Genomic DNA, 24519 nt, shown 5'->3' on the forward strand with positions numbered 1-24519 from the left:
ACTGCCCAAGGGCTGTTTTTCCTACTGCATTTGTGAAACCAAACAATCCCGAAGAAAAAGAGCTAACTCTCAGCTTAAGTGTCACGGGGTTTCTTAGCTCTGAGTATGTGATCTTTCGTCTCAGCCTCTCCTCCTCCTGTCCCCAGGAGATCTCTGTCCCCAGAAGCACGGCTGATTCCATTAGCATATCGTGGGCACTTAAAGGACAGGAATACTATTTTTACAGCCTTTATTTCTTTTATGCTAGTCACCATTTATTATATCTATCCGAAACGTTTAGCAGGAGAAGGCCACCAGTGTTCCCATTTCTCAAACTGTCTGCCCCCTCAGTCCCTAACAGGGGCAGTGATCAAAGTCCCTGTTGCAGCTGCCTTTGCAATAGCTGAAGGCCTGGCAGCCCTATTACTTCTCGGCCAGAGGCGATTTCTCTTAGGCCCATAGGGTTGATCCCAACTAGCAGAGTAGGATTCGTTTTTCAACGCGTTTTTGACTATAAGCTATTAGACAGTGATGCCTTCCTTACCCTCGGATTATAATCTGAAATGGGAATCCAGGTCTTTTAGGATTAAGGTTTGTCCCGCTGAAATACTCGGTGTGTGCTAAGCCTCTTTTGAGCTCAGTGACCTCATTAGAATTTAGATGTTGTGGCAAGTAAGTGCCAGGAAACAGTTGGTAGGCTGGGTTGGAATCATAGACTTGAGAGCTGAAAAAGGCTTCGGTGGTCACGTGGACCAGATGAATAAACTGAGGCCAGTGAAAGTGAGCGACCTTATCGTTCCGTACTTGGGGATGGCAGAACTGAGACCAAAACCAAAGAATACTGAATTTTAGTCCATGCTTCTGCCTCCTATGCCAGTGGTCCTAAAAATGGGATGTGTATGAGAATCACCTAGGGGGCTTGTTAAAACACAGATTGCTGGGCCCCTCCCCTGTGTCTGGGCAGGATCCTCAGAATCTGCATTTCTAACAAGCTCCCAGTGATACTGATGCTGCTGGCCCAAGGGCCACACTGTGAAAACCACCACGTGACATGATGTTGGGAAGCAAAATAAAGCTTGTAATAATGACATAAAGGACACAGCCTCTCCCTTAAGAACTTATAGTACAACCTGAAGAAAACATGGGTGTGCCTTGGCTGAAGGAAATGCAAAACAGAAACTTCAGGTGGAAAAGGCAAATTCAAAACTGAAGACTTGCATTCTCCCCCCGCCCACCCCAGACCACTTCTCTGTGCTAGGAAAATTGCAATAGGCAAGGCAAAATCTCTGCCCTCATGGAACGTATGGAAGGTATAGTCTTAACGGGGCACTCAGACAATAACCACATGCCTCTTTCATGTAATATCAGGTGCGTTGGAGAAAAAGCAGCAGCCAGGGGCCACTTTGAATAAACCTGGGCAAGAAAGGCCTCTCTGAGCAGACACCTTCATTCGAGCAGATTCCTGAATTAGACTGAGGTGCCAAACCTGCTCTTCTCTAGGACTGCTGTCCTGGTGGAGGGAACAGCAAGGCGAATGCTCTGAGGCGGGAGGGTACTCGATGTGCCCTCAGCGAACCGGGAAAGAGCTAGAAGGTGAGATCACAGTGGGAGCCGGGACCTCCTCATATACAGCCTGGCGAGCCACACGAAGGCTTTTGGATTAAATCCTAATTCCAAATACTTAATTTCTCTGATTCATTTTTATGTGATTTAATATCATTTTTTCCCCCTCCAGAAAGATTGTCTTACAAAAGCAATGCAACTAAAGTATAGGCGATTATAGGTATTGGGAAATGCTGAAGCTCTCAAGGGATTATGAAAAGTTGGTTATTACCGTGAAGTATTTCTGAGCCACACCAACCATGGTGATCCCTCTTGTAAATAAAGGGCTTTCAAAGGAAAGAAGGAAGATATGGGTTTCTCAGGGAGGAACTGCTCTTAGAGTCAGGGCAGTGAGCTCAAGTCCTGATCTTCTGCACATTTCCTAACCTCTCTGAGCCTCAGTGTCTTCATCTGTGAAGTGAGGATGTTGGGCCAGCTTATCCTTCTGGAACCTTCTAACACGCTGGGATTCTGGGTGTGTCTTGTGCTGGTAGGGTTTGGTGTATGGGTGTTTCTTTGTGGCTTGATTGACTTGGGGAGTGAAAAGTTGGTTGCCGAGGCTGCCAGTGGCCAGCCTGTTGCATTCCCGACCTCACCCGGCCGGCCAGCTCCTTTGGTATCAGGAGCTGGGGTGCTCGTAAAGGGCGCAAGAAAGAGTTTGGTTTGAGTGAAATCTTCTGTGAATGAATATGCCTAAAAAATCCAAGTCTTCTGAAAGTAGCCTCGTGAGTTTGTGTTTCCTCCAAGTATGTGCTTCAGCTTGCAGTCAGAAACCAGAAGAACTCTGTTTGTTGTTACTCTGAAAGATGGAAGGAACTTTCCCAGCCATCAGTCATGGGCTTTTAAATAGTAATAGTTCAAATCCGCTTCGGGTTAAGGGCCTTGAGAAACATCCCGGCCTTGTCTCGAGGCATTGAAGGCTTGTACAACTTGCTGAGCGGTTTTGTAATAAACGAAACCTCTGTCGCAGGCTCTGTTTGCTGCAGTGCTTGGGTTACATTTCTTTCCATTGGAGACCACTGGCAACCCTAATCAGCCCCAATGAGAAGCCTGTGTTTGCTTTTTGGCCAAATACTTAGTTTTTTGTAGTTTAAACTTTGTTTATTAAAGAGCCGTACAGCTAGTAAGTTATATTATGTGGTATTTCACAATTTGCAGAGTGATCTAACAAATAGTGCAGTTTCTCAGCATGGTGTTGAAGGGCCAACTCTGCAGGCAGAATGCTGAAGTCAAATCCAGGCTCCCCTACTTACTGGTTCTGGGACTTCGGGCAAGCCTACTGGACTCCTCTGTGTCTCAGTTTCCTCCTCTGTAAAATGGGGATGATGATAATTACCCCTCCCAAGGCTGGTTGGGGGGTATAATGAGTTAAAACGTAACTAGTGCATTGTATTTCAACAGATAAGCTGCTATTATTATTGATGCCGATGTTTCTTAGTTGCCCAAACATGGTTTAGAAGTGAGGGAACCGAAGTTAGGTACCTCAGCCATGATGACACAACAACAACGCAGCAAACCCAGCCGTGGTATCCCGGCCTCCTCACTGGGTTTCTGCTGGTTCTTCCTCTGCACCTTCAGGATGCCATCCAGCTGCTGTCCTGGGACACTCAAGGTCATCTTGGTCTTCTCTTGGGAGTGGGAGGGAGGGAGGAGGAAGAAGAAGGGGGTTGGTTAGTGGGGGAGAGATCGGGAGCCGCAAAACTCTGAAGCACAGAAACCTTGGGAACTTTCCAAGTGACAAAAACAGAGAAATTCCAAATATCAATAAGCAGCAGAGGCATCAAAGGATCATGATGTAAATCTTCAGGCCATTCTGCCTTTTAGTTACCCCTCTGTGAAAGGGCCCAGCTGAGTTTTATAAGCAAAGCTAAACATTGCCTATTATAATGAAACTTAAAACAGCATCGATTCCTTTTTTGTGGGATATATCCACAAGATTGCTTTCAAGGCTTAAGGGGATTATGTTTTCAGAAGCGGTTTGAAACAATAGGTACCTTGGTAAGAAGGATGGTGTGAGGTTCTTAACTCATCCTCCATTTAGAGCAGCGCTTTGCAAACAGTTATGTGCACGGGAGTCAGCTGGGAAACTTGTAAAACACAGCTTTTGGGGCAGTGATGGGGGGGTGGGGTCTGAGAGCCTCCATTTCTAACAGCTTCTGGTCTGTGGTTCACTCTGTGAGTATCCAAGACTTTTAGGCTATTGAAGTGCGCTCACTTCGGCTGCACTAGAATCTGGACAGCCACCCTGCTGTATCCCTGGGCAGTGACAAGTGTCCTTGTCGCTGGGCCTGGAGTTAGAGGAGTGGATAAAGGATTTTATATCCCTTCCTCCTCCACTGAATTCTGAGACCTGTCCAAATGAAGAGGTAAACAAGCCAGTAGAACCTCTCATAAAATATATTGCTATTGACTCTTGAATGACATTTCTTGTCTTTGAGAGGAAGGGCCACACTTTTTAATTAGGTGTAAAAGCCTGCAGAGACAAAGCCAAAGGATGTTCTGAATTTGTTTTGCATTCACTCTTCTGTTCCTCTAAGGGGAAATTTCAGCTGACGATTAGCTGAAATAGCTACCTCAAAGCGTTCATTAAGAAAGACTTAAATGTTTCTTCTGTGGAAAATTTAGGTGCAATTAAAATTCTCATCGCTTAAAATTTGGCAGACAGTACCAAGTCCTGGCTAGGATGTGGACAGATTGGAGCCCTCATGTCGTTGATGGGGATGTAAAATGGTGCAGCAGCTTTAGAAAACAATCTAACATTTCCTTAAAGCCGTCAACATGGTTACCACATGGTTCAGCAATTCCACTCCTAGGTCTGTACCCACTAGAATTGAAAACAGGTGACCACGCAAACACTTGTACAGAAATGTTTTAGCAGCATTATTTGCAATAACCAAAAAGTAGAAACAACCCAAGTGTCCATAACCAACGAATGGATAAACAAAATGTGATATATCCACCCAATGGAAGGAATAACGTACTGGTACGTGCTACAACGTGGATGAACCTTGAAAACAGGCCAAATGAAAGAAGCCAAGCACAAAAGACCACATGTTGTATGATTCGATCTTGATGACATGTCCAGAATAGGCGAATCCATAGGTACAGAAAGTAGGTTAATGATGGCCAAGGGTAGGCATGGGAATGGAGAGTGAATACTAATGGGTACAAGGATTTTTTTTAAGCTGATGAAAGTGTTCTGGAATTAGATAGTGATGTTGGTTGCACAACTTTGTGAATATCCTAAAAACAACTGAATTGTGCATTTTAAAATGGTGAATTTACGTACCTTAAAATATATCTCAATAAAAAGACTGAGATCTGCTCATGATGTTTTTTCAGCCTTTGTTTAATTTGTCTTAATAGAATTATATCGCAGCACCATGCATTTGTATTAAATGGTTTATCCCAGAGATCCTCAACCTGGGCACTACTGACATTTTGATATGTTGATATTATTGACATTTTAGACTAGTCAGATAATTGTTTATTGTGGGGCCTGTACATTGTAGGATGTTTAGCAGCATCTCTGGTCTTTACACGTTAGACACCAGGAGAATCTACCCACCCCCAACCCTGTGAATAATCAAGAATGTCTCCGGCTGTTGCCAGACGTCCCCTGGGTGGGGCAAAAATCACCCCCAGTTGAGAACCACTGGTTTATCTTTAGTCTTCCTACTAAAAGCTTAGATCCATGAGGGCTTTTTTTTTTTATTCACCATGTGTTTCTCAGTGCTTAGAACAGTGTCTGGCACGCAAATACCGTAGTATAGTAAGTATACGAGTGAATTAATATATTTAGCTATAGTAATTTATAAAAATATACAACTATAGAAATATCAAAATTATCCCATGCTTGGGTTAGGTCTAATGCCCTAGAATTAACATTGTCAAGAACAGTCTCTGTTTGGGGGCGAGGGGGGCCTGACTTTGCCTGCCCGCCTCACCCCAGTCTGCAAACTGTCTTTATCTAGAGGTGTGTTGTTTTACCAGCTATCCAGGGCACGGGCCATTAAAGGCCACCAGCCATGCTCTTCATTAGTGGTGTGCTGACCTGGGGCGCCATCTGCTCCCTAAGCCTGAGGTAACCCCACAGATGCCCATCTGCAGTCCAGACCAGCACCCACCAGTCCCAGGGTCTGCTGCCTTGAGGGGACTGCTGCCCTGAGGGGACTGCATTTGTCACTGCAGAGGAAGGAAAACCTACTCGCTATCATTTACAAACCTAGGTTCTGTCAGTGACTAATCATGTTTTCCCACCCAACTGAACCCAAGTTTCCACTTGAGTATCTTATTAAAAGTTGGCTCTGCTTCTCGTTCACATTCAGAGGCTAAATGCTAATGACTTGTTGCTGCCAAACCCTGCTTTGGGGATTATCACTTCTATGGAAGGCGCTGGAATGTTAGCAGCTCAAGTGTGAGCATTAGACAAGGCTGGTCTCAGATGGCTTTCTTTTTGGTCATCTGTGACTGTCTACAAGTCTCTTTTTCTTGCTTTCCTCTTCCTCCTTTCTTTCCTTCTTTCTTCATTTCTTAAGCAATGACGGTTCTGACCTAATTTCTGCTAACCTTTTTCTGAACACTGAGACAAATCCTTTTATTAAGCAACATGTTTCAGACTCTGTGCCTTGTCTTGCGTTGATGAGGCTCTGATAATTGGTGGTATTTTCTTGGGTGTTTACTACATGCTTCACGTTTTGCTAGTGCTTTTACACAGACCTCATTGATTCCTCACAGCACATTTAACAGGTGTGATGATGGTACTGTTAGCACATTTTTGTAAAGAGCTATTTTATTTTAGAAATACATATTGAAGTATTTATGAATGAAATGATATGACATGAGATTTGCTTCAAAATAATGGTAAGGGTGTAGATGAAACAAGGTTGTTTCGCATTCAAGTTAGACATGGTATTGGATACAAAGGATTTCATTGTGTTATTATTTCTCCTTTGTAAAGTGCATATCTTTTAAGTATATGTGTAGACAAGTTCAGAGACAAAAAGTTAATGAGATTTGCCTCAAAATAATCCAGTTGTGGCAGGGGAGGAGGTAGAGTGGATGAGTTTATAGATAAAGTAAGATCTGTGACTTTGAGTCGTTGTTGGTTTTCTGTTTGTTTTCTTTTTGTTTTAGCTTTATAAAAGGTACTGTTTAATTCTTATCCTCTACTCATAAATAGGTCTTTTGCCTTGGCCAATATTTTAATAAACTTCTTTATGATGTTATTACGCCTGGCCTGAATTAAATAAAAAACTCATAGGAATAAAGCAACTAAGAAGTAAAAATATCTAGTTGTCACTTTTTTAATACATTTTTAAAAAACTGGATGTTTGTACCTTTTGACTGCCTTCATCTAGTTCCCCTTCCCCCGATCCCCTCACCTCTGGTAACCATAAATCTGATCTCTTTTTCTATGAGGTGGTTGGTTGGTTGGTTGGTTTTTGAAGTATAATTGACCTACGACACTGTTAGTTCCTATTACACAACATAGTGATTTGATGTTTCTGTACATTCCAAAATGATCACAGTGATAAGTCTAGTTACCATCTGTCACCATACAAAGATATTACATAGTTATTGACTATATTCCCCACGGTGTACACTTCATACCCCTGACTCATTTATTTTGCCACTGGAAGTTTGTACCTCTTAATCTCCCTCACTTATTTCTTTCCTCCCTCCACCCCACTCCCCTCTGGCAACCACCTGTATCTATAACTGTTTCTGTTTTGTTATGTTTGTTCATTTGTTTTTTAGATTCCACGTGTAAGTGAAATCATACAGTATTTGTCTCTGCCTGACTTATTTCACTTAGTGTTAATACCCTCTAGGTTCATCCATGTTGAAACAAATGGCAAGATTTCATTCTTTTTTATGGCTGAGTAGTAGTCCATAATATATATACACACCACATCTTTATCCATTCGTCTGTTGACGGATAGTTATGATGCTTTCATATCTTGGCTATTGTATATAATGCTGCAGTGAACACTGAGGTGCATATATCTTTTCTAATTAGTGTTTTCATTTTCTTCAGATAAATACCCAGGAGTGGAACTGCTAGGTCATATGGTAGTTCTATTTTTAATTTTCTGAGGAATCTCCATACTGTTTTCCATAGAGTCTGCACCAATTAATATTCCCGCCAGAGGTGTGCCAAGATTCCTTTCCTTTCCATCCTTGCCAGCACTTGTTACTTGTTATCTTTTTGATAATAACCATTCTGACAGGTGTGAAGTGATATCTCATTGTGGTTTTGATTTCTATTTCCCTGGTGAGTGATGTTGAGCATCTTTTCGTGTGCATGTTGGCCATCTGTATATCTTCTTTGGAAAAATGTCCGTTCAGATCCTCTGCCCATTTTTTTTTTTTTTTTTTTTTTTTTTTACCCGAAAGTAAGCCCGGCTGACCTTCAAAGCCAAACATTCTAGGGGCTCATCTTCCTGGTGCAGGGCCACTGGGCCAGGGAACCCAGTGTGGGACTTGGACCCCTCACTCCTTGGGGAGAAACTTTGCAATTGTAATTATCCTCCTCTTTGTGGGTGACCCACCCAGGGTATGGGTCTTGACTATAGCACATCTCCGCCCCTCCTACCTGTCTCGTTGTGGTTCCTTCTTTATATCTTTGGTTGTAGAAGATCTTTTCTACTAGTCTTCTGATCTTTCATTAATAGTTGCTCTGTAAATAGCTGTAATTTTGGTGTGCCCGTGGAGGGGAGGGTCTTTCTACTCTGACATCTTCTCTAATCAAAACATTTTTTAAGGCTGAATTTGCCCTTATAAATATTTAATCTGAAAATGTGCACAGAAACCTAATAGTTCTTCCTGTGGATGGTCACACACAAAATACCTAACACTGGTATCATTCAAGGTCCCAGTAGGAAACAGGTAGCACTCACATAGGATAATTGATGGGTGGTTAAGAAAGGAACTCTTTATACACATGTGGTCAGATTAAACCAGCAAGGCTGGAAAAGCAGCCCTGGCTAGTAACAGTGGGAAATATTTCACCACCACTGCTACCCACACCTGAAGAGGCAAGGAGAGAAATCAGTTACCAAAACCCAGAAAGAGCTGCAGCTGTAGCTTTGGAAGAGCTGGCCCACAGAGCTGTGAACTTCACAGAGGAAGTAGAGGAAGGCAGCCAAGTCATCCATAGAACAGCATGTCGTGTTCATCAGGGCACATTTATCAACATGCAGTCGTGGCCTACACTAATGCTTCGTTGTCACATGTGTCTGCAATTTCAATCCCCTGTTATTATAGTGTGCAGCCCAGAGGTAATCCAGGAAGCCTCGGAGTAGAAAAAATATAAATATTACAGGGGGAAGAGGGTTAGTAACTCAAAGGGGCACATTGAAGAGATTCTGGGTTGCTAGCAGGAGATACGAGGAGGGATTTTGGGTCTCTGGCCAAGTTCTGTTTCTTCAGTATCAAAGTAAAAGGGGCACGTTCCATTTGTGAAGTTTTAGCAGGCTGTACAGTTACGGTATGTGTAGCTTTCTTTATACGAGGAGGGATTTTGGGTCTCTGGCCAAGTTCTGTTTCTTCAGTATCAAAGTAAAAGGGGCACGTTCCATTTGTGAAGTTTTAGCAGGCTGTACAGTTACGGTATGTGTAGCTTTCTTTATACGTGTTAAACTTCAATCAAAACTTCTGCATCTATACATACTTTTATGTTTTGTGTGTGTGTGCATGCGTGTGCATGTGTGTGAGTGTGCTAATTACTAATCCTGGTACTTTTATCTTTAGCAAAAGATATGGCTGTCCGGATCATTTTGATTGAGGTCTCCCCGGTCATAGGAGATAGCAGAATGAATATCTTAGAAGCAAACACATAGATATTAAGAAGATAAATATTAATAAATATTAGAGCTTAATAATGCGGGGCATTGAGATTCATAGCCTTGAAAGCAGAGCTCAAGAATCGAGGCTCTTAATGGTGATATCACGTCCTCAAGAGCAATTTAATTATGGAACATATCCTGTTACTAAAACTGGGGAGATTTTAGAAACCTTCCACAGTGATTGAACAATTCACTGCTTAAAGATGAACGTTACTTATGGTAAAGTTAAGTTACCGCAACAGTACTGAAAACAGAGGTGTTATTGTAGTGCCTTCTAGGGAGGTTCTTCGGGTTAAGCCGTATTTAATGAGGGATTCCATTTAAACAAGTCACCACGTTCCCAAGTCATTCCAGATGATCAGAGTTTCACCGTAGTGTGTAATCACCTACAGAGTGGATTTGGACTGTAAAGAAGCCTTACACACAAACTGCTGCACAAATGCAGAAATAGTTGGTGTGACCAGAGCCAGGTAAGCTTTCATTATCATTTTAAAGAGTGTTAGAGCCAGAGGGACCATCAGATATCATCTGAGCCAATCCCCACATTTTACTGTGGAGGACACTTAAGCTCAGAGAGGTTAAACTGACTTCCCAAAGATACACAGCTGACGTATGGCTGATTTGCAACCAGGACTGACCCATCCCCAATTGCTGACCTGCCCACCTTTACAAAGCCTCGTTCTCCAGAGCAGAGGTGCTGGGTCAAGCTGACTTGGGTTTGAATCGGTTTAGCTCTTGGATTTGCTAGTTGAGTGTGACCCTGGGCCCCAGTGACAGGTCCTGTCCTGTGAACAAATATTGCCTGGGTATTAATTCAGAGGTACAGACACCAAGGTGCTGCATGGCAAGTATCTTGAGAAGTTAAGTCCCTGAGATAGAACTGAGGGCGGAGGAGAGCTGGGAGGCTCCTTAACCTCCTTCTATAGGAAGGAGGCTGTGAAGAGGGAAGACCTCTGCAGTGGAGACCTTCCTGGGGTTTTTGCCTTCTCAGCCTCTGGGCCTGAGTGCCCAGCGGAACTGTGCTTTCCTTCTGCCCGCAGAAGTGCACTTTACTCCGGGATCTGCGGGGACGATGGGTGCATTTGTGGGCCTTCTCTGATGCTGTCTGCACCTGGCTGAGTGTAGACACCTGCCATCTAATGGAGATGGTGTCAGGACTCACCTCAAAAGGCTTTTATGAGAATGAAAAGAGGTAATGTATCAAACCGGGTAGTTGGCACACACCAGCCACTTAAAAGTTGTGTTCAACTGTTGTTACTCAGCTAGAACACAACAGTGGATTTGACCTTGATATTGTTCAAGAACCTTGACCGTTGTTTGACTCAGACAAATTTCCCTTCGTAGAGTGTATTACTTAAAAATAATGGCTTTGGTGAAAACACTAGACAGCAGAAAAAAGTTGCTAAATTACTTCTTATTTAGGAATCCGATCTAGTTGGGACTGGCTCTTCTTCCCTAAAGGGACAAGGAATGTAGTTGTGTCTTACTTTTTTCAAGCTTTGTCTTTACGTTGGAAGACCTAAGAATCTAGCTCCTAATCCATTACTTAATAAAAAGTGTCAATGAGCAAATTATCAGACTGCTTTGGGCCTCCGTTTCCTCCTCTTTAAAATGAGGTTGATAATAATGCCTACTCACAAGATGGTTGTGGAGCTTAAGTGAGAGAAAGTGTACACAAAGAGGCAAAAACATGGTCAGAGATGAACTCGGAAGAGTGGAAATCTTCAGGAGATTATGTTACCTCTTTTCCAGTTTTCATCTTGCTGCTACAAAAGGACACGTGGAATGCCTCAGGGTCATGGTTACGCATGGCGTGGATGTGACAGCCCAAGATACTGCCGGTATGTAGTCTTTTTCTCTTAAGTCAACAGGCCAGCAGGAAAGTAGGTATCACAAAAGTGATACATATTCACTGTGGAAAATTTACAATCTATACAGATAAGGCAAAAGAAGAACATAGAGTCTACTCCATTGACCAAGCTCTGACATGGTTTCATTATTCGTGCCTTTACAGGTGTTTTCATCTTATATGTGGTTAGTCAACTAGAGACTGTATGCTTTTTATCCCCCATTAAAAATTTTTATTTTCTAAGATTATTTGTATGGACCAAGCACCTTTCCCTAATTTTTGTTTTTATGAATCATGGTATGAAGTGCTGAATGGAATGAATTGTGTAAGCGCTCATTTTGTCAACTAGCTGAGTTGAGCTCTGTGGACAGAAGCCAGGATCCTAATGTGGACCAGCTGCCCATGGTCTGCACCCCTTACTGTGGTTTAGTGTATCTGAATCACCTGGGAACTGGAGGGGAGGAAGGGAGGGAGAGAAAGGGGGAAAGGAGAGGAAAGAAAAGAATAAACAGTGCACGCACGCAGACACACACAAAACCCCACACATATATACCCAAACTCTACCTTCTGAAATTCAGATTCCATTGTCCGAATGTTTCCGGCCAATTGGTATTTTTTGTCAAGCTCCGAGGTGATTCTAATGTGAAGCCAGTGTTGTTAAATGATGATTAAGGCAAACAGAAGAGGAAGTGTAGTCTTGTCTTTTATGAACGTTGTTTTACAGGAAGGAGCCCCTGGGGTCTCCAGCCTGGGATTCTGCCCCTGTTGGCCACACCAAAAGATCAAAGCAGCTACTGATGGCTTTTCATTTCTATATTGTACATGAAAATCTGTCTTCTAATAGGCTTTTGGTGGTTTTTACTGGAATATAAAATCAGTCTATTTCACAGTCTTTATTTAGGCTTTTCATTAATCCGTAATGGTTCACTTTCCCTTCCCCAAAACCCTGACACCTCAGAGTAGTCATCTTGGGGGCAGATTAGTCAATCAGGTATTGTGAAAATATAATTTTTTCAAAATATGACTGGAAAACTGGTGTTTTGGAATTGTTTTCATAAAGGCTGTGGCATTAAAAAGAAATCATCTCAGTGTTTGGGAACCTTTATTCTTTGAGAATAGATTCGTTTTTTTAGGACAGGCCAAGAGCCACTTGACGTCAAGTCAGATAAATCAAGTGTCAACCTGGTAAAAACCATTTTTGGTCAAAAATAGTGAGTGATTGAAGTAACCGAATGATTTTCCTGAGCAGAAAGCTCCAGAAAAATATTGTGAGAAATGGCAATACCAATAGAAGAAAGAATGGTTTCCCTAAGTGACCACCTTGAAGGAAACACTAATCTATGTTGCTAATTAAAATCATCTTTAATCCCAAGACCCAGTTACTTTGTTTTTAAAGTTTATTGTTACTACTTTTAAAGTTGTACCACATACACTCAGAGCAGTATGAGTGACTACAGTCGCCTTGATGAAACATATGTCCTCTTAAGTAGACAGGGTTTCTTCTCTAAGAAAATCATAATCTAGAAGAATTTTCTTAGACTGAATATATTTGAGCTGTAATACAGTTTTGTTTAACTGCATTTGATGTTAAAAAACAGATTAGACAGGAATCTGGTTATTTCCATCATAACCAAACATATCTCCCCCATATTTTTATTAAAGGGAAAAAACGTTTATGGGCTTCCCTGGTGGCGCAGTGGTTGAGAGTCCGCCTGCCGATGTAGGGGACACGGGTTCGTGCCCCGGTCCAGGAAGATCCCACATGCCGCGGAGCGGCTGGGCCCGTGAGCCATGGCCGCCGAGCCTGCGCGTCCGGAGCCTGTGCTCCGCAACGGGAGAGGCCACACAGTGAGAGGCCCGCGTACCGCAAAAAAAAAAAAAAACAAAAAAAGTTTCTTTAATACATGCTCATTGTAGAAAATTTGGGAAATACAGAAAACTACCAAGAAGATAATGAGTGCTTCTACTCCAAGAAGAAAAAAATCTTACCGTTTAGCTATATTTCCTACCAGATTTTTCTGGCACATTTTTACATAGTTGAGATCACATTATATAATAAACTCTAAATCCTGCCTTAAAAAAAAAAAAAAAAAAGATTACCATGATCGTTTTCTGCACTAAAAGCTTTTAAGAAGCGTAGTTTTTTGTGGCCATCTAATACCACGTGGGTGGAGTTTGTATTTACTACCAGAGCCCTCACTCAGTTTCTGAGAGCCTGGGGAATTGGGCAGTGAGACCTGGACACCCCAGTGCAGTTCCCTCTTCCTTGCCAGCTGAGATGACAGTGCCCTCCAAGAAGCTGGAGGGGAGGACTTCCCTGGCAGTCCAGTGGTTAAGACTGCGCTTCCACTGCAGGGAGCATGGGTTCAACCCCTGGTCGGGGAACTAAGATCCCATGTGCTGCAAGCCATGGCCAAAAAAAAAAAGAAGCTGGAGGGGACACTGCAGACCCATCCTGGATGCTTCTCTGGGCTGGTCAGTGGGAACTGCCACAGCCCATTTCTTTCAACTCTGATTGAAACTGGTAGAATCCACAGCACTTTGTAGCCCCAGAACATCGTCCAAACATCCCATGAGTTGGAAATGTCTCAGAGCTGCCGGTCACTTCCCTCTTGCCTGACGTTTTTAGCAATGAGGTCAGCACTCTGGTCCTTGGGCTTATTGTTTTTACTTAGTCTGAGTGAGGCACTGACTTCTTGTGATTTCTTGAAAACATGCAAAGAGAACACAGGAACAAAAGAAGGAAAAGCGGCATGGATAAAAGTGCATAGAGAGTCTGTTGTGTTATGTAGAACAACACTTCTCAAACTTTTTTCTGTTACAATTAACCAGATAAACATTATGGCCTTTACTGCTCACATCCTTCCTGTCGGCTCTATCACCCAGTCCCACCTCTCCCTCTCAAGAACACGTATCAGAATCCAAGGTTAGGACAAGGACATTAGTCACTGTGCTTTAGTGGTCGTCATTTGCCTAAAACATTTGACGAATGAACGAATTAAATGGCTCTGCTCTCATAGGTTGTCTTTTCAGTAAACCTACCTGAAGTATTGCCATATTATTACTAAGATATAGTCGTCTTCAATTCCAACAGCCACTGAGAACTCATATGAAAATCTGTTACCATAAATCCAACTGCCCTATAGAGTTTCTGAAAAAAACCTGCTTTCAAAATATATTACACTAACCCTTTTAATTCTTTTTATCCACAAAGTCTACAGGATGATTTTAAACTGGTGATTGGATTTAAGTTCAGAAGCAAAGGGTTTTTAACATCTATTTCTTTATCAACTATCCTTCCACATAAAATGCTTGGAAGTCCGACCAGAGACTTTTTTTTTTAATTTATTTTATTTTATTTTTATTTGTAGCTGCATTGGGTCTTCATTGCTGTGCGCGGCCTTTCTCTAGTTGTGGAGAGCGGGGGCTACTCTTCGTTGCAGTGCGCGGGCTTCTCATTGCGGTGGCTTCTCCCGTTAAGGAGCACGGGCTCTAGAGCGCGGGCTCAGTAGTTGTGGCACACGGGCTTAGCCGCTCCACGGCATGTGGGATCCTCCCAGACCAGGGCTCGAACCCGTGTCCCCTGCACTGGCAGGTGGATTCTTAACCACTGTGCCGCCAGGGAAGCTCCTGACCAGAGACTTTTCATAAGTGCTTTACAAACAATCTTAGGAGCAGAACACTGTCAGAAGATAAGGCCTTGGGTACAGTACGGTACATCTCAATCATCATTTTAGATAGCCTTTGAGGCTTAGGTGAGATAATACGTGTGGGCATCTTAGCGCCCAGCACACAGTGAGTGCTCGCTGCCTTTGGCTCCTATTTTATGATGATTATTGCTACTTCATCCACATCACCTTTATTCTCTTTTACGCATCAGGCTTTTGCAGAGGTTTCACATCTTAAAAAAAAAAAAAAAAAATTGTGATCATCCCCAAGCCAAATACTTTCATAGTACAAATCAGAAAAAGAAACTCCCAAACTGGCAGAAGCTCATGACTTATGTTTTTGGTTTGGGGGGGTTTCCCCCCATTCCTTATTGTCTGTTTGCCAAACAACGCCATAGGCGTATATATAGCAATCAGCTGGGAAAGTCCACACCTAAACTCGTAGCGCTGACTCTGAACAGGGCCTGCGTAATTGTCCAGCGCCTCTCGTTGCTTTGTTTGCTCTTGTTCTTCACTGATGTAGGAAGTGGCGTTTCTGTCTGTTTCTTTAGAAATCACTTCTCCCAGATTTCTAGGCTTTTTTTTTTTTTTTTTAATGGCTGCAGTTAGCACCTGGGAGGACGAGGAGATTGGATTAAACAGAAGCATTTACAGAAGATTGAAGAAGACCAAAGAATCTTCTGTTTGTTATCACTGCTTATCTGAAGCATGAGCTTTCAGACTCCCTTTATTAGCAAGCGTATGCATTTGACACAGTGTGATCCAGTGGCTTAAACAAGATAGACTTTTCTGTCTCTCAGTTGAAAGTCCCAAATTGGTATGGCAGCTTGGCTGCACACCAAGGGACCCAGACTCCTGTTGGTCCACCATCCAGGGTGTTGCCTTGGTCCTAATGACCCAGGTTGGCTCCCCCTGAGTCTGCATCACAGTCACAGTGGGCAGAAGGGCAAGCCCAGCCCACAGAGTGATCTGTGGCCACACCTGGCTTTAACGGAAGCTGGGAATTCTGGGCAGCAAATTATCCAATTAAAAATATAGAAGGTTTTGCTGTAGAAGGAGATGGAAACAGATTGAAGGATGATGTGCAGTTTCTGTCACACTCCCATATCTAAAGTTTTCCCTGATTCCTTTGCACACAAAACTTCTTTTCTCATAGAAGAAGAGAGGCTTAGGAAAGTGAGAACTGAAGTATGGAAATACCCTAATGCACAGAGGTCTCAGGAGGGGGGCACTTGAGAACCCTTACTCTTTCCTAGGGTTTCAGGTGCTGGTTTAGCTTTTGTTTGGATTTCTGGGTGGCCCTCCATTCCATTATGCCCCTAATCCCACTCACATATGACACCATGTGAAGACACAGACGGTAATATTCATCTTAAAATTCAGGCACTTGAGAGAATGGGTCATTTAAAATGTTAATCGCAAATTATAGCCCACTAAGTGTATTTCGTATTTTCATTTGGATTAAAGGCGAACCAAAGAACGATTGTATGATTTATAGTCCTTTATTTGCTGTTCACGCATGTGTACGGGATGTCAGGAGGGCCAACCGTATAACCTGGCCATGAAAATATTTCAGGTGATACACCCACACACAAAAAAATCTTTTGATTCTATATAAAACAGTATGCAAATCTACTTTGTGGAGATTAAGGGATAATTCAAAACTCTGTTTAATAGTAAGAATGGTTCTTAGAAATCTCCTCTATATATGTATGTGTGTTTGTGTAAAACTGAATCACTTTGCTCTACACCAGAAACTAACACAACATTGCAAATCAACTATACTTCAATAAAAAAATACAGATTTTTTAAAAATTATTTTTTATTGAAATATAGTTGATTTACAGTGTTGTGGGGTTTTCTTTTGTTAACTTTTATATTGGGGTATAGTTGATTAACCATGTTGTGTTAGTTTCAGGTGTACAGCAAAGTGATTCAGTTATACTATACATGTATCTATTATTTTTAATAAATAAAATTTAAAAAAGGAAATACATCTTTTATACCCTGATCTCGCCCCCGGAACTATAACTAGGTGAATAGACTTATGCTTCAATGATTAAAAACTTGATGTAAAGGTAAGCATTTCTAAGAACAGAGTTGTTTAAATATATTTGAAGTTGTAAATAAGAAACAAATTAATTTACACTTTTATTGTTTATATTCAGCATTCTGAAACTCTGGTTCTTAAATAGATATTTTAAGCCTTACCTAGTCGAGTATCATTTAATTCTTTCTTTTTCTAAATGTGTCCATGTTATAATCTGGAACTATAATTTCTCAAACTTCAGCCTTTTGGTGCTTGTTCATGTCTCTGTGTCTTATGACCTCATCGGTTTAAAAATTTGTCACCTACACTTGAAGGCTGTGTTCTCAGTCCCATCAGTAGTAGTTCCTCCACTCTATGAGTGAGTTCTTCTCTGTTTCAGCAGCACTCTTAAATCACTGAATAAATGGTTGTTTTCTGAGGTGGGTTGGAGGGTGGTGTTCATGGCTACAATGGCTAGGTCATCCTTCTTAGACTCTTTCAATAACAGGATTCTTAAACCACCTGGAATAGCCCACGACTCTTGACTTATAAATAGCCCTGGTCTGTTCACTTATAGAGTTCTGCTGAGATGCACTTGAATTAGGGTTGCCCTGTTATTTTCTTATAGGGAAGTTGCTTCCTGATATTCCAGACAGATCCACAGCTGAGTGGGGGCCAGACTTATGCACTGGCTCGTTTCAGTGAGGTTCTGTCACTAACATATTCTCTCCAGAAAATTTTGCATTTGGAAAGAGAATTTTGTTTTAATGGTAGCAGTGCGAGACATCTCACTCCAGTGTAATGTTGTCCAGGGAGTGATGCATCATTTGAATTTTGAGACTTTTAAGTGAAAAATGCTTTTGTGCTCCTGGTTAGGAAAACACATCACAGGGCCAAGGAATAAGAAAATTTTGTTTCTCTAGAAACACAGCGCTTACTTACTTCCAGGTGTGACTAGAACACTTGGAGTGAAAAATAAAAGCCTGTTATTTATTTTATGCTGAATTGTTTAAATCTCCCTACCCTCTTGTCTTTGGAGAACTGTGCCTTTTTCCAGTGGGTGCTATTTATGTAGAAGAGCTTTTGTCCACAGGGTAGACAAAAGTTAAGGCATTGCATACACGACATAAACAGTCTTCTACTTACCATCAGGATGGGTTCCAGAAGTTCATCTGTAAGGCATTTGTTTAAAACACAGAATGTGCTTGTCTTTAGAAACACTGGTATAAATGATGGTTGAGGGCCAGGCTAACCCACCAAAACCTATTTAACGCATAATGTAACTGAACTCACTATTGTGTGTTATACATCCTGAAAGGAGGGGGTCTCCTGCAGTAAAAGGAGGAAGGGGAAGAGAAGATCTTTTGTCTTCCTGCTTCCAAGGGTCTCAGTCCCTCATCTCCTGACCTTCCTCACCCTCATCCACTTGGGAGGAGGTCAGAGGATTCCTTGCATCAGTGTTCTACCCCCATCAATTAACTCCCCTCACACATACCCAGAAAATCTCTGTGCAGCTACTCAGAAAAGAAGGAATCTAATCTTTTGACCTCACACATGCTTTTGTGCAGCTCACTGTGGTCCTAAAACCCTCTAATTTTAAATATGGTATTTCCTAGCCATATGATAACCTAATAATTAGTGGATTTCTGGTCAGGGTTATTATAAAGACTAATTCAGAAAGGAGAAATGGTATTTGGAGACTGGACCACCATATAAAAGAAGCTGTTCCTCTAAGCCAGGGGTTCTCAACCGGGGGTGATTCCCACCCATCCAGGGGATATTTGGCGATGACTGGGGACATTTCTGATTGTCCCAACTGGATGTCCAGTGGGTAGAGGCCAGAGATGCTACTCACCATCCTATAGTACATAGGACCACCTTCCACAGCTTCAAATGTCAAGAGCAGTAAGGCTGAGAAACATGCTTTAAGCCTGTTCCAAAGTGTGGGTTGCTTACAGGTGTTACATTGGGGGTATCTTGGTCAAACAGTTTACAGATGCAGGATTTAGGAGTTTCCTAGGTGTATTGGGTTGGCTGGCAGTGGTAACTTTGGTTCCCTCCCTCCAAATACCACTCCGCAGACACCTGTAGTGGACATACCCTCTAATTCAAATGAGCAAATGTGTATCGAGAGCCTATTATGTGCCAGCAGTGCTGCAGGCTTTTGGGATACAGAGTTTATATTCTAGTGGGGAAAGGAGAGCAGTTAAACATAAGAGTGTGTGTGTGTGTGTGTGTGTGTGTGTGTGTGTGTATAGGGAGAGAAAGGAGTGGGGTGGAAAGGGAGAGTTGAAGGTGCAGGGTGCTATGAAGGATAAAAGAATGAAACAGGAAATAGGGTTAAAAGAGGTGGGGGAGGAACTGGAATTTTAAGTGGTGAGGTCAGGAAAGACCAGAGATGAGGTCAGAAGACTGTGTTTCGGTGGCATCCGAGGGAGGTAAGAGGGCAAGCTGGGTGGTTATCTTAGAGGAGGAGGGTCCAGGCCAAGCAAAGAGTAATTTGCCAGGGCCCTTGGGTGGGAGCCTGCTGGTCTAGTAGGGCTGCCTCTAAGCCCCTCTTCCATAGAAACTCTGAGGCCCATTCGGTGGTAGCGGGGAGGCGCCTGGGTATAGCATTAAAATTTCCTAAAGTAATCTGGTCACAGAAACGTCAGAGAGTCTCATGTTGTTGTAATGTTCTGTGAAGGGAGCGTGAAAAGATGCTACTTTGCTAGTGTGTTGTTTTTATAATCCTTTTCCTTCTGCCATGTAAGAACTTGGGACATCTGAACTCCAGGTAATATCCATGCAGAGCTGGAGCACATCTGGGGGAGGGAGAAACGAGAGGTGGAAGTGGGGTTTCGTCGGGTGTTTGGTGTGCTCCCTGCTGGCTCGCTGGCTGCCTTTGCTGGGTTCCTGGGCTAGTGGCAGTCGTGGCCTGGTGTGACTGTTATGGACGTGGGGCGTCTGGCACCCGTGCTGACAGCTGAAAGCAGAACTTCCAAGGTGCATACCAGGAGTCCACCGCAAGCTTCTAGCCCAGAGCTCGATTGTACCCCAAGAGGACGGCAGCTGGCATGGACTCTGAATGTTATCCAGGGGACAGGATGCTCTGTGTTCTCCCCACTTTTGTCACACTGAACTTTGCAGAGAAGTTGAGGCCTCATTCTCAAGAGTAACAATTCCGGGCTTCCCTGGTGGCACAGTGGTTGAGAGTCCGCCTGCCGATGCAGGGGACACGGGTTGGTGCCCCGGTCCGGGAAGATCCCACATGCTGCGGAGCGGCTAGGCCCGTGAGCCATGGCCGCTGAGCCTGCACGTCCAGAGCCTGTGCTCTGCAACGGGAGAGGCCACAGCAGTGAGAGGCCCGTGTACCCAAAAAAAAAAAAAAAAAAAGTAACAATTCCGTCTTTGTTGGAGAACAATTTATTTCCTCATAGTTGTCTTCATTACAGAGATGAGAGATTTAAAAAACAATTTTTTTTAAATCCATTTAGGACACAGTGCTTTGCACCTTGCAGCTAAGAACAGCCACCATGAATGCATCAAGAAGCTCCTTCAGGTAAAGTGGAACAACAGAAAATTATAAATGTGTCATTTTTAAAATTTGAAAGTAACCTTGTGGGTGAAAGAACAAACACATACACACGTCCTCCTTCAAATATTATCCCAGAACCTGGGTTTCCTAAGAAGCTTCACTATAGCCAAGAAGAAGATTATTTCCGTAGCAGTTGCGCTGGTAGAGAAGAAGATCCTAATAAAAATTTGGAGTGTCTTCCTGGGATCCAGCCCTTTTCTCCGCTTTATTCAGCTCTTTCTTTCTTATTGGAAGAACTTGTAGCCTTTACATAGTCAGCTTGACAAAAATTTTTCATGCTGTTGGAGATCCTTATAATACAGGATCTCCAGTATCCTAGTATTTATTCTCTCTCAATCACTAGCAGAATGCAGCTTTTCTTGATAAGCAAAATTTCAACCACTGTTTCCTTGTATGTAACTTGATGAGCCTTTAGTTCTTAGTCTTTGTTCAGGTCCTTGGTTTTATTCTTCTTTATAATTTTAGGTCAACTCCCTGGTTTGATAACCTTGCCAGGAAGTTTATAATGATTGCTTAGGGTGACTTCCGTATTTCTTTAAAGATGAATATTTCGTGAAATCCCAACGGCAGTTTGTACAGTAACTTCCAGCTGATGCCAGTCAAAATGCAAGCTGGCTGTTTTCAGGAACAGCACAGAGCAATAAAATATGTGTTTGGAGTAATGTCTGTTCTCTTGAGCTGTTGTCTTGGCCCTCCTGAGCATCGTTTGGGACCCAGCATCTTGCTTTAATTTGGCTTTGCGACTCTAATGCAGCAACATGGGCACATTCTTCAACTTGTCCTGGTCTGTTGATCTCACAGCTTCTTGTCTTGCAATACCTGATGCAAGCTACCACCAGTGCCAGCAATGCTTAACCTTAACAGGTCTTTGAAGTGAAATTCAAGAAACGTAGATCAGCATCTGTGATGATGATGATCTTTATTCTGAGGTTCCTCTCTAAAGACAGTTACAATAGAACTTTTCTTCCCTGCCTCCACACCCATGGTCTTAACCTTAAATTTTTGTTTAACTTATTTGTATTTTAAATCTCCATTCCCGTCCTGGCTTGGCTATCCAGACTTTGCATCTGGCTCTGATTTGAAGGAAGAATGAACTTGACAAGCTGGAAATCCTCATGGGCAAGGACCAGATATTCTAGCCTCTAATGTAATTTTATATCTGGTTATGCAAATGGATTGGTTTTTCCCTGGAATCTTTGAAGCCTTTAAAAAGTTCCTTGTGCTGTTCTAAAATTAGGCCAAAACATGGTAAGCTGTAACATGATCTCTATTCTTCTTAACCACTGAAGGGCAGACAAACATTTCCACCATTGCCTGCTCTCTGCAAACTGTCTGAATTCTGTTCCTCTTTCTGGATAGTTGTTAAAACTGGAGGCTTTGACGGCCTCCTAATGGGCTGCTTACCTTGGGTCCTGCACCCCTCTGGTAACTGCTTCACTCCTCATCTGGGTGACCCACGCCCTCCGTGATGGGGCCACTGCCATCTTGTGCCGCCCCTCACCCTGCGCCCTCTCTCTCCGGCCTTTTGCTCTTACTATCTGTCTGCTGGAGAGACTTCCCTTCTCCAGTGGCTACCATTTCAAAGTTCCACCTCCTTAAGGCAATGGGCACAAAGAGAGCCTTGTGAGAGTCTTCAGATGAACTCTCCCCCACTCTCTCTTGTAGCAAGTGGTCCCTGGGCACCATGCGCTCTGTCAAGCAGTGAGTATTTACTCACAGAGCAGCCCCTATCCTGCTGGAGCTTGCCGTCTGGTAAATGAAGACAAATACACATGACCGATTGCACATCACTGAGAAGAAATCTAACAGAGTATTGTGAGAGGGGAGTGAGGAGGGATGTTCAGGAAGGCCCCCGGGGAGGAGGTGATATTTAAGCTGAGAACTCAGCTGTGTGAAGAGCATTCCAAGCAGAGAGAACAGCAAGTACAAAAGGCCTGAGGTAGGAAAGTCACTAACTAGCCGGGGAGGAAAGAAAGCCAGTGGGTGGGCTGGGGGCAAAGCGAATGAGGAGCAGAAAGAAGGGCCCAGGGGGCTTCCCTGGCGGTCCAGTGGTTGAGACTCTGCGCTTCCACTGCAGGGAGCGTGGGTAATCTGGTCATGCCGTGCAGGGAGGCCACCAAAAAAAAAAAAGAAGGGCCCAGGGGGCTTCCCTGGCGGTCCAGTGGTTGAGACTCTGCGCTTCCACTGCAGGGAGCGTGGGTAATCTGGTCATGCCGTGCAGGGAGGCCACCAAAAAAAAAAAAGAAGGGCCCAGGCTGCAGCCTTGTGTGTCACGATGGGCAGACAGTGATTCCTCAAAGTACAGTGTGGAACTGTGGAGGACTTTGCAGTAAAGAGCAACACTGACGGTTTAGAAGTTCACTCTGTTTGTATAGAGAATTGACTAAAGAGCTGAGGACAGCCAGGTGGCCGTCAAGGTTGTCCAGGTGAGCAGGTGTTGGCTCAGACCAGGTGGTGACAATGGAGGAAGAGAGGAGAGTAGATCGGGGTGTGTTTTGGGGACAGAATTGACAGGACGTGGCAGGAGGAAGAGGAGAAGAAATCAAGGATGACTCAGTGGTTTCTGGCTCAGTGACTAGACTGATGATAGCACTGTTGACAGAGGCAGGGATGGCTCGGGCTGCGTGGCGGGGAGGGGAAACCAGAAGTGTTGGCCGTGCTGCGTTTGAGACATCAGGCGGAAATGTGAAATAGGCTGTGGGTTGTCAAGCCGGGGGCTCAGAGATGCCATCTGCTGTGTGCAGATATGGACACTGGCTGTAGCCCAGCCTGTCTGGCTTTGAATCCTGGCTCTGCCACTTACTGTGACCCGAGCAAATTACTAGCTTCTTTGTACCTCAGTTTCCTCATCTGTAAATGGGGGTAATAACGGTATCTAACTAGGATTGTCAAGAGCCTTAAAACAAATTCTTTGAACAGTACCTGGCACATACTAATAGCCAATACTTACACAGTAGTGTTGTCGCTGTTAAGATATACACTCGGGAGGCATTAGCTTCTAGATGGGATTTCAAGCTATGGGTGTGGATGAGATTACTGAGGGAGAGAGTTTAGCGAAAGAACACTTAGGAGCCCCACAGTTTTATGTTTGGCTAAAGGGGCAGGCGTGGCCAGAGCAGTGGGGGGAAAACCAAGATCGGATGGGCCAGGCAGGGCTCTAGGGACTAAAGGAGAGAGTGTTTGGAGAATAGGGAGTGGATTGCCGGGGAGAGGTTGGTAAGAGGAGGGCAAGCATGTTTGCCATCGTTGGAAACACGAAGGTGGCTGGCCACTTGGATCAGGGCCATCCCTGTGGAGTCTTGAGGGCAGACGCCCAACTGCAGTGAGTCCAGGAATAAATGGGAGACGAGGAAACATGGCTTGTGTGGGACAGTTCTTAACAGGAAGTTGGTTTTGTGATGGCGGATAGAGAATTAGGGCAGGAAATGGGGGGGAAAGGTGGGATCAAGATGAGAAATCCTAGAGCATGTTTGTTAGCTGGTGGGGAAGATCTCTTGGCGACAGAGTTGATGGAAGAGAGAGAGGATGGTCAGAGCAGCCAAGAGGTGACAGTTCACCTGTGTCATGATTACTTGGAGATGAGTCTCCCTCCCCATGAGACCCTGGGCCCCTGGAGCACAACAGTTGGGACTTAGTCATGTTTATTATACTTTTCTTAGGAAGTTGCATCATACCTTGCAGGAAAAGGGTGAACTGAATTTTATTATACGTATTTATTGATTTTTGTCTTACAGTCTAAATGCCCAGCCGAAAGTATCGACAGCTCTGGGAAAACAGCTTTACATTATGCAGGTAATTTTCATTCTCTTATTTGTCTTCTTCTGCCATGAGAAACAGTAAGTGTTCGTTTTCCTTATTTAAGCCATTAACCTTGCCATTGTTATTCCTGATGCCGTTTTCTGTCGTCATTCCTAGACATCATTCCCATTTTCCTCAGTTTGCAGATTGTGTAGGGTTTTACGGAG

The 24519-nt window shown here is 43.4% G+C and overlaps 1 protein-coding gene across 6 annotated transcripts in view; it reads left to right on the forward strand.

The window, feature by feature from the left end:
- Nucleotides 1-24519, forward strand: part of RAI14 (retinoic acid induced 14) — a 143838-nt gene that overhangs the window by 98711 nt on the left and 20608 nt on the right. For all 6 annotated transcript variants that reach the window (XM_024754663.1, XM_024754661.1, XM_024754664.1 and 3 more), the window contains 3 exons: nt 11184-11272; nt 20454-20518; nt 24289-24346. In XM_024754663.1, coding sequence (XP_024610431.1) covers nt 11184-11272; nt 20454-20518; nt 24289-24346 — 212 coding nt within the window. The remainder of the gene's footprint in view (nt 1-11183; nt 11273-20453; nt 20519-24288; nt 24347-24519) is intronic.

Source organism: Neophocaena asiaeorientalis, unplaced genomic scaffold (assembly GCF_003031525.2).
Source record: "Neophocaena asiaeorientalis asiaeorientalis breed wild unplaced genomic scaffold, Neophocaena_asiaeorientalis_V1.1 scaffold229, whole genome shotgun sequence".
Taxonomy (NCBI): Eukaryota; Metazoa; Chordata; class Mammalia; order Artiodactyla; family Phocoenidae; genus Neophocaena; species Neophocaena asiaeorientalis.